The 9,708-nt window shown below is 57.7% G+C and overlaps 1 protein-coding gene across 1 annotated transcript; it reads left to right on the top strand.

The window, feature by feature from the left end:
* The first annotated feature begins 263 nt into the window (after nt 1-263).
* Nucleotides 264-6,837, top strand: LOC136016827 (glutamine-rich protein 2-like). The gene is made up of 17 exons (XM_065684503.1): nt 264-313; nt 491-856; nt 1,103-1,207; nt 1,670-1,738; nt 1,933-2,713; nt 2,843-2,979; nt 3,107-3,198; nt 3,350-3,464; nt 3,632-3,820; nt 4,089-4,211; nt 4,386-4,460; nt 4,776-4,940; nt 5,097-5,218; nt 5,540-5,605; nt 5,900-5,989; nt 6,263-6,416; nt 6,590-6,837. Exons 2-17 carry the CDS (start codon nt 527-529, stop codon nt 6,818-6,820), a joined length of 2,844 nt encoding a protein of 947 aa, XP_065540575.1. The 5' UTR covers nt 264-313; nt 491-526; the 3' UTR covers nt 6,821-6,837.
* The last annotated feature ends 2,871 nt before the right edge of the window (nt 6,838-9,708 follow it).

Here is a 9,708-nt window from a genome sequence, read left to right as displayed (position 1 = left end):
GTGATGCTGCCAGCAGCAGCCTGCCCCCCAGCATTGCCACGTCTAAGGGAGAGAGTAGAACCTGCCCTGCTCTTGCCGCCTAGCGCTGCCCCCCGCGGCAGGACAGCTCGCCTTGCCGGGGCGCTCCGCTTCCCTGGGCACGGGCTGGCGGAAGCGGGGTCGGCCCCGGGACCGTCACCCGTGCGCTCCAGCTGCGGGACGGGAGAGGGCCGCGGGGCGTCGCCTGGCAACGGGTGTTTTCCTCAGCGCCGCCCTCTGTGCGGTCGAGACGGGGCTCGGACCATGGGCGTCGAGGAGCGGGCGGCGGTGGTCGGTAAAGCGGGCAGGGCGGGGGGCAGCGTCAGCTGCTGCAGGTACGGGGCCGCGGGGCGCAGGGCGGCCGGCGGTAGGGCCGGAGGGGGCAGAGGCTGCGGGGAAGGGGCACCACATCCCTGAGGGAGCATGAGCAGGAGGCAGGCTGCCGGCTGCCCGCTGTCCCTCCTACCGCCAGCAGGTCAGACCCGTGTTGTCGGCTATAGCGGCAGCCATGGCTCTGCTCAGCTTGACCCAGCTGCTGGACGCCGCCATCGGGACTCCCGATGCCGAGGCCGTGAACTTCCGAGCGCTGCGCGACCTGCTGCAGGCCGTGCTGGGGCACCTGGGCCTGCAGGACCGCTCCCCCCGGGGCTTGGAGCAGCCTGCTGAGCGGGACAGGGCAAGGACCCCGGCCGCGGGGCAGCAGCCCCAGCACCCGGGCGAGCAGCTGCCTGCGAAGGACCCGCTGCAGGGCACCGCCGGCGGCTCCGAAGCTGATGTGGCTGCCGACGTGGGGCAGCCGGTGCAGAGGGTGGAAGGCGACGAGAGCAGCAGCTCCGAGGTAGAGGCTCTCCCCAGTCCCCCGGGTGTCCCCCCACTGAGGCGCCTCCTCCTCCAGGGGTGGCTCTTTGCCCTCGGCATCAGCTTCAGCGCTCCTGCTCAGAGCTCAGCACGGGCAGGCAGGGCTGGGTCCAGCCCCGCTGACATGGGCTTGTGTGATGGCTTCCATTGGGGCAGGGTGGGCACCAAGTTCCTGGTCTGCAGGGACCCTCCCGTGGGGCTCATGCCTGCCACCCTCCTCTCCTAGGACACGGCTGGCTACCAGGCTCTCCTGGAGGAGATGAGCCAGATGAAGGAGGCGCAGTCCCGCATGCAAGAAGAAATCCGCATGATGCAGGAGGCGCTCGGCTTGGTGAGCTGCTGCTGGTGTCCCCAGGAGGGAGCTGGCCTCTTGCTTCCCTCCTGCATCACCCCGCATCTCCTTGCTGACCCTGTCCTCCGGCCTCGGATGTCACCCAGTGTGAAGGGCAGTGGGAAGGGTGCCCCAAGAGGGAAGCATGGGAGCTCAGCCCACCCTACCTGGAGCCCCGGGGAAGGCAGAAATGGGCAGCGCTGCCTGCAGCTCAAGCTGCTGGCAGAGGTAACTGTGTGTGTCCACCCAAGTGGCCCTAAGGCACTTCTTAACTGAACACCCGTTAAAGTACCATGGGTGCTGGGAAAGGAGGGTCAAGATCTACCGGTACAATATAGCAGCAGCCCCAGGCACAAGCCTGCTGAGCGTCCATCTGTCTAGTGCCCAAGTTAATTTGCAGGTGCTTCTGTTCAGTCCTGCTCCTGTGTCCTGACTGCCGTCCCTCTCCTCACCCCACTTTAGGGGAACCTCCAGGACACCGCCGGGCGGCTGCCAGGCCTCTGCAACCTAAGGACTCTGGCCAGTGATGTGGTATGGTTATGAGAACGCCAGATCCTGCTACAGGACAGGAGATGGCTGCATCCCTGGGGGACCAGTGCAGGTGGTGCCTCTGCACTAGGGCATGGTCCCCAGCAGTGCTGGGTGTGTGTGGGAGTGCTCCTGTGGGCCCCACCATGCCCCTGGCTACATGGCTGGGGTAAGCCCTTGATCCCTTCCTTCCCCAGCAAATGCTGAAGGAAAGGCTGTGCCTGTACCCGGACCCGGAGGAGGTCAGCAACATGGTGCACTGCGATGTGCTGGAGGATTGCCTGGTGGGCAGCCAAGGAGAACAAGGTAGAGATGGAGGAAGACCCAGAGGACACGAAGGAGACCAGTCTGCCACCACCAAGTCTCCCACTTCAGATATGGACACCCCACATGGGGCAAGCTCAGTGCTGGGATCTAGAGACAGTTCAGTGTGGCTGAAGGATCCTGGGACAGCTCTAACAGACCCTAAGCAGCAGGGAGGTGTTCCCTCAGATCAGAGGAGGGATGCTACCACCACAGCGGTGATGCAGACAGTGTCTCAGGACGCACAGACCACCAGCCTGGGGACACAGCCAACACAGCCAGAGTCCAGGGGCATCCCGACCACCACCCTGGAGACACAGCCGGAGTCCACCATCACTCAGACCACCATCTCAGGGGAGTGGCTCAGCACACAGGTTCACCAGGCAGGCCCCCTGGAAGCAGGAACTCTCTTGCTGACAGGCCAGGTATTGGAGATCCCACTCGACACTGATCCCAGGGCCACGTCCCACTTGCAAGAGCTGGCCTTGCCCTCGGGCTCCAGCAGTGCCTACCACAATGCCTGCAAGTGCTACATGGAGACGGTGGGGGCTCTCAAGCAGATCGGGCAGCTCAGACACCTCTATGCTGCCCTGAAAGAGCAGTTGGCCCAGCTAGAAGCCACCAGGTTGGAGCGGACTGAACTGGAGAAGCTGCGCCTGCTCCTCCAGGAGGGAGGTGAGAGCTCTGGGAGGTTTGTTGGGGGTGTTTGAAATGCTGGGTCTGGAGCTGGTTGTGCTCAGAGCCTGGCCCGTAGGGTGAGACCCCTTCACTGACAGTGTGTCCCCTGGTACCATGTTCTTCTAGGCCAGGAGAGTGTTGCCAGCATGCTGGGTGACCTCCAGGGCCAAGTGTCATCCCTGCAGGGCCTGGCCAGTGACCTGCAGGGCTTGTCCAGGGACCTGCAGGGCCTGGCCAGTGACCTGCATGGAGAGAAGGGGAAGGTAAGGAGTCCTCGAGGGAGATGCAGGGATGCTGGGAGAGTTGGGCATGGAGGAGGCAGCTGAAGAGCCCCTGTGCTGGGATGACACAGGGGCCATGCCCTGACTCTGTCCCCACTGCCATTCCCAGATCAGGAAGCTGGAGAGTGCCCTTGGCAAACTGGAGGTGGCCAGAGCCAGCGGGCAAATGGACCTCAGCAACCAACTCAGCTTGCCATTGGGGTAAAAGGACAGGAGAGGGTTTCGTTCCCTGTGGGGCTGCAAGGGAGCCCAGTTGGGCTGGGAGCATCCCATGTTGGGGGATGAGGGATGCCCCCTGAGCAACTAAGCTTGTGAAGGCTAACCCTGCCTGTACCCCTATCTCACTGGCCAGGTCCACACCGCAGGAGGTAAAGCGGGACACGAAGGATGTGGCAGAGCAGCGGCAAATAAGCGAGGCTGCACTGGATCAGTTGGTGACCCAGACGGCTGAGAAGGAGCAAGAGCAGGTGAGGTATGGGGGGAGCTCCCACCACCCGCTGGCTCTTTGAGGTGGTCCTGGTGGGGTTCCCAGCCACATCCCCTGGCTGGCTGGGGCCATGGAGCCTCCGTGGCAGTTGGGATTGTTGGTTGCATCTGTCCCATCTCAGAGGTGATTCCTCTTCCCCTTCTGCAGCTGGAAGAGCTGAGAGTGATGGAGAGCACAGGGCAGGAGGAGGCAGTATGTCCCATGTGCAGCAGTGACACCAGCATGCGTTTGGGGAAGCTTCTGCAGTGCTATGAGAAGCTGCAGGGGCTGGTGGACTCCCTCATGTCAAGCAAGAAGAGGGCCAAGGTGGTGAGGCAGTTGCCCGGGAAGAGCCAGGTAGGGAGATGGCAGCATGGGGGACTTGGGAGGGGGCTGCCGGAACCATGCCTGGCTGTTTGTGCTTCGGTGTTAGTGGGGGCGTTCCTTGCTCCCCCCCATATTGTCTTGTAAAGTCTGCAGCAGAGATAGAGATTCAAGCCATGCTGCAAATGTCCTGCTGGCACTGAGGGCCTATGGCTACTGGCCCAGTAAGCCAGGTCTGTCCCCCTGGGGCAGCCTCCGCACCTTGTGTGGCACTACCTTGTTATTTTCCTCCCTGGAGCAGGACCAGGAGGTGCTGAAGCGCATCCAGGCTGCCATCCTGCAGATGCAAGGGGAGTATGAAAAGCTTAACTCTGTCATGGGGAGCCTCCTGGATGATGGTCGCCAGCAGCAGAAAGATATTGAGGTAGATGGCTGAAACCCCTGTGGGGTTAGAGCATCCTCCAGGCAGAGCCCAGGCTGGGGACCATAAGCGATATGCCCTGAGGAGATTAGAAGTACCTTTCCCAGAGGATTCTTGTGGAGGGAGAAGCAGGGGTGCTCCTGCCACAATGTCACAGGATGCTTTCTGTGTTGGAAGGGTCTGTTCCAGTCCTTGGAGAGGCTGGAGAAGGAGAAGGCAGACAAGGAGGACCTGGAGCTGGGAATGGATGAGGTACAACCTCAAGAGGCCTAAGCACCAGCCAAGGGGGTCCTGGGCTGGGTGACAAATGCCGCTTGTCCCCTGGGAGCTTGGTGGCAGAGCTGGCCTGGGGGAGGGAGGATTTCTAGCCCAGCTGCAAGTCCCAATGTCCCTTGGGCTGGTGGGACTGACCCCATGGGGGTGATGGGGCGAGTGGGACCACACAACCGTGGGAGGAGCACAGTGGTCCTGCAGGAGTGCTTTTGCCTCTGCCCCTGCAATGGGCTGACCCTGGCTGTTGCACCTCCATCCTTTCCCCACCATTCTCCTGCCTTTCCCTGTTGCTAGAAAGCAGACAAAGGCGCCTTGGAAAGCAAAGTCAGTCGCGCCCAATTTGAGGCGAGCCTGGAGCTGCTGAACGAGAGGAGCCAGGAGGTGCTGAGCCGGGTGACAGGCCAGGAGCAGGGGCTGCACGAGGTCCAGCAGCAGCTGCGGGAGGAGATGGCCTCCAAGGTGAGGGGCAGCTCATCACCGCTGTGTAAAAATGGCACCTTCGGGGCTTGGTGGCCCAAGGCAGCATCCTGCTGAGGATTCCTGCTCCTGGCTTTTGCCTAGGGATGCAGTGTCCCATCCTGGAGCTGCTCCCTGAGGGAGTGTGTCTGTCTGCAGCTGGATCGCCTGGAGCTGGGGCCGTTCCAGCAGCAGCTGGATGAACACTGGAAGAGCAGCCTCAAGCAGCTCAAGGAAATGGCACCACCGATGGAAGCTGACAATGCAGCTGGGATTCGGAAGTGAGAGCAATAGGGACAGCACTCGCCTTGTTCCCGCTTTGTCCTTGCTTGCATCCCTTGTTCCTATGGTGCTCTGGGTGCCTGTGGCAGTGGTTCCCGCAGCATTGGAGGTTTTGGGGCGCTCCCCTCTGTGGATTCTCCTGTGCCTAAGATGAAGTGGAGCTTTTTCCCAGGAGGGAGCCCACAACCAACCACTCTCCCTCATCCCATCTCCTTTCTTCTGTAACCGCCAGCAGCTTGGGACCTTGTTGGTGTTGGGGGGGATAAACCAGGCTCAAAAACAGGTTTCTGAACTCACCCAGCCCTTTCTCCCCTCCCCAGGCAGCTGCTGGTGGATTTCCAGTGCCTGTCTTGTGACAGACAACTCAGCATGCAGGTGCCTGGCTTGTGAGTACCACCCAGCACAGGCGCATCAGGAGTCTGCATGGGTGGGATGGGGGCAGATGGGTGCTGGTGGTGCTCCAGACCAGGCATGGGGTTTGGGGTGTCTGCTTGCAAGGGTCCAATCCTGCCCAGCACCCTCCACGGGCCTGCCCGTTAGCGGGAGGATTAGGACACCTCCCTGAGGGCAGTGGGCAGGGGATGCTGTGAGGTACAAGCCTATGGGGTTTGGGGTGCTGCCACGAGCCAGAGTGGGTCGTTTGTCCCCTGTCACCCACTGATGGCTCTTGTCCTCCCCAGGCCTATCCCGCCCATCCCATCCTTTCCACCACTGGTCCCTCACATCACTGGACAATCCCACCCTGTTCTAAAGATGGAGCAAACCTACAGGTAGGGGACATGAGACCCATCCCCATCCCTGGGGTGCAGGGTGGCCCTGCCCCAGTGAGGGAGAGTCCTTTCCTGAGTTGGGGTAGAGGGCTCTGCTCCCTGGGCAGGGCAGGGGAGCAGAGATGTGCCACACAGGCTCAGCTGTGCTTCCCCCAGGCCTGGGGGTTTTACAGCCTCCCCACTGCGCTGCCCTGTTTCTCTCTCAGTGGCACTGAAGCCACATGTGCTGAGTTGTGTGCTGGGTGCTGAGTGTTCCCATACCCTATCCTGCAGGGAGCGGGTGACTGCATGCAGGTACCCCACAGTGCCACGGCAGTGTGGGGGCCAGCATACCCTCACACAGCCGCTGCAGCACAGTCTGCACCTGCAGCTTGTCCAGCCCAGCACCCCACAGGTACTCCAGCCGTCCACCCTGCTCCCCAGCAAGGTAAGGATGAAGAAAGAAGGGATCTGGCAGGGGTGACTGAGGTCGGGAGGGTGATGCTGAGCATCTGGAGGGGAATCATGCCTTGGTTTCACCAGGAGAGATGGGTATAGAGGGTTGCTTGGGGACGCTGAATTCAGTCTCATGCTTTAGCCAACCCATTCTCTCCTCCCCAGCAGGACAAGATAGAGCTGTTGGGCCAGGACAGCTGCAGGACTGACCCCTGCCCCTCAGCCCCAGGCACCACTGGCCCACTGGAACACATGTCAGCCTCATCCCACAGCCACCTTCACCAAGTACACTGGCCCCACCCACCCCTCCAGCCCCGCAGGGTGGATGAAGCAAGCTGGCAGCCAGGAAGGACTGGGGGTCACCAGCTGAATCCACTCCAGCAGGCGAGGAAGTAGCTCCTAGCAGCAGCAATAAATGGTGATGTTCAGCAAAGCGCCTGTGTGGCCTTAGTGGGGGGACCCTGGCTTGGAATCTGCCCTTGGCCTGTGGCCACGTGTCACTGAAGGAGCCAAAAACAGCCCCTGGCCACCCCACTGCTCCTCATCCCCAGGGTCGGAGCAACCTGAGCTACTGCGCTCCCCCTGGCATCTCCATGAGCCCTGTGTGGCCCTGACGGCCCGTGCTAGAGGAGCCTGTGGCCCCAGAGTGGGTCTGGGGAAGCTGGGCAGTGCAGGAGGAGGAGGATGCTCAGTTGCTGCTGAAGGTTATAGCAAATTGGCACCTGGGTGGGAAGGGTGGTGGCAGCAGCACACGGTGAGGGACAGCTCTCAACTCCCTGCTAAAAGCAGGAAACTTGCCCATATTGTTGCCCTTGTTTTCTGATTGCAAGTATTGCAGTGGCATTGGTAAAGAGCACAGGGTAGGAAGGGGTTTCAGGGCTTCATGCTACAGTTGGCTTCCTTGCTATTTATGACAAGGAAGGCAACACGTGAGGCTGTAATGCTTCTGGCATCCAGCTTGGATCATACCTGGCACGCAATTCATCAATGAGCCATGGCATCACTTAGCTGGGGCCAGCCAAGACTGTAGAGATTTGATGCCTCAAATTGCATAGGAGAGCTAACTCCCACCAGAAATAGGGTGTGTGGACTTCTGAGGCTAGGGTTCAACTCCCCTGGCTTCAGAAGTCTATAGAGTAAAAGCTTAACACTGTGTCCCATTGTAGCCAAAGGACTGTAGTCATCTGACCATATGTGGCTGTTAAGAGACTGTGCTGTTGACTTCACTGTTGTGTGGACCACGCAACCAACAGTCTTCAATCCATGACTGTAGACCTTTGAACTGTCTTGGAAGCCCTGATATCAAGCTTAGATGTAGAAACATACACAGCAGTTACCTACAGTTAGGTGAGAGGAATGCCAGTACAGGTATCTGTGGGACTGTAGATGCCTGTGATGAGGTGAGGTACTGCAGAGGATCAAGAGATGAGACAGAGGTTTGTGATAAATGCACCAGGCTATATTAACCAAATGCCACAGTGCTGGACCAGTGCCTGTGACAGGCACAGCCTTCATGATAGTATGTAAGTGGCAGTGTAAGGTCACAACTGCTCTGTTTGTGTAAGTCCCTTATACCCACCCGGACCTCAACAGGGCTTGAAAAGAGGGTGTGCACCATCTCGGCATGGTCTGTTGAGGCGCCACTTGGGTAGGAGCAGTAGTGGCACTTGATAAACATTTTGTTAGATCACCTAAGCTTTATTTCCTGCTACCTATGCCTGATGGCATAAATTCTTGAACAGCAAAGCCCATGCAAGGCCCCCAGATTCTCGCTGCTCGAACACGGAGAATATCAATCAGAATACAGAGAGGTGACTCAGGGTTTTTCTGTGTGCACGCGATACTTTTTTTCTCTATTTGCAGAACCAGCTGATCAGGAGAGCAGTGTGGCTTCTGACAAGCGAATTGTTGTTAGTGCAGCAGAGGAATAAAAACCAATGGGTTGTTTCTTACTGTTGAGAGCCCTTTAAAAATTATGCTTTTGAACATAATGAAATATTTAGTGAAGATGACAAAAGTTCAAGTAAAAATGCAGATACAAGCACATGGGCAGGAGAAGAGCACAGCTGGAAGATTCATTTCTGCCACGTGTTCACACCTACAAAGCTAAAATACTTCTTGTAGCAGGTCTTTTTTTGGTTATCTTTATTTTTGCTTCTGATCCTGTAGTGAATTCCTGTAGAACACAGAAAGTGTGCAGGATAAGGAATGCACCAATATGTCATAATCTGGCACAGGAAGCAGCAGGAAGAGATTCATAGTTGGGGACAAGATTCAAATGACATTTCTGAGCTTGAAGCCTGATGTGTGCAGGAATTAGTCCAGCACTGTGCTGCCAAGCACCCCAGCTCTGCTTGGGCTGCTGCCTAATGCTGAACACAAATACACTCTGGAGGTACTTCATTTCTATTGCCCGAGAGATTGGATCTGCTCCTGCATGTGCCCACATCAGTCCTGTGGGAGATCTTTAAGTCCACCTGGAGTCCTGAGCCTGCTGAGCTCTGGATCTCTAAAGATGTTTCATTAGGTTGTTGGAGCATATTTCATCCACACTTGCATGTCTGGGTTTCTCCACATGCAGTGGTTTAGGGTGGTACCCACTTTTATCATAATACTCCAGCTGATGGAGCACTCTCCTGGCATATTGATGGTCTTGGGTTCACTTCTCAGTCTGTTTTGCAAGGGTGAGGGTTTGGATCCACATCTTCCTGACTTCAGAAGAGCCAGAGACATGAATAAGGAGCAGCACTGGGTCTGGAAAGCAGTTTTTCTTGAGGCTGTTGTGAGGGCTCTGTGTCTCTTGCTTGCTGAATACACTCCATGAGACAAGTCTTCCAAAATGCAGATAAAGGAAAAGTGACAGTCACTTTATGAAGGAAATTACAACAATTCATTTCATGAAGGAAATTAAAGAATTCAGAAGAATTGCCTTCGGACCAGATGTCACAGTGGCGGTCACTCCTGAAACATGGGGTTGTCTGTGGTGCTTGCTGATGGAGGGGATCAAGACTTGGAAATGGCATAGCACACAGAGAGCTCACATTAGTAGCTCCAGTATGCTTTGTTTGCACATGCCAGCTACGTGGAACCAGGCTGGCTTGTAGCTGCATAACTACGTGGAGACCTCCAGCCAACCTCTGCACAGCCAAAGCTCAGCCTGTCCTCCCTCACCTCTTCCCTACCTTCCTGCTGCTCTCTGCAAGCATTCTCAGCCTTTGAATAGAGCTGATCCTACCGTTCCCTAAGCTTGCCCTTTCTCTGTAAAATCCAAATATCTCATCCTC

Source organism: Lathamus discolor, chromosome 6 (genome assembly GCF_037157495.1).
Source record: "Lathamus discolor isolate bLatDis1 chromosome 6, bLatDis1.hap1, whole genome shotgun sequence".
In the NCBI taxonomy this organism is placed as follows: domain Eukaryota; kingdom Metazoa; phylum Chordata; class Aves; order Psittaciformes; family Psittacidae; genus Lathamus; species Lathamus discolor.
Note: the sequence above shows the minus strand (reverse complement) of the source record. Positions and strands in the feature narration are given on the sequence as shown.

Bases quoted from the DNA above. Each gene is read 5' to 3' on its own strand.
- LOC136016827 (XM_065684503.1), top strand. From the start codon at position 527: ATGGCTCTGCTCAGCTTGACCCAGCTGCTGGACGCCGCCATCGGGACT. The intron at 2,714-2,842 runs GTGAGAGCTCTG...ATGTTCTTCTAG, and splicing joins CCTGCTCCTCCAGGAGGGAG to GCCAGGAGAGTGTTGCCAGC. The intron at 4,212-4,385 runs GTAGATGGCTGA...CTGTGTTGGAAG, and splicing joins AGCAGCAGAAAGATATTGAG to GGTCTGTTCCAGTCCTTGGA.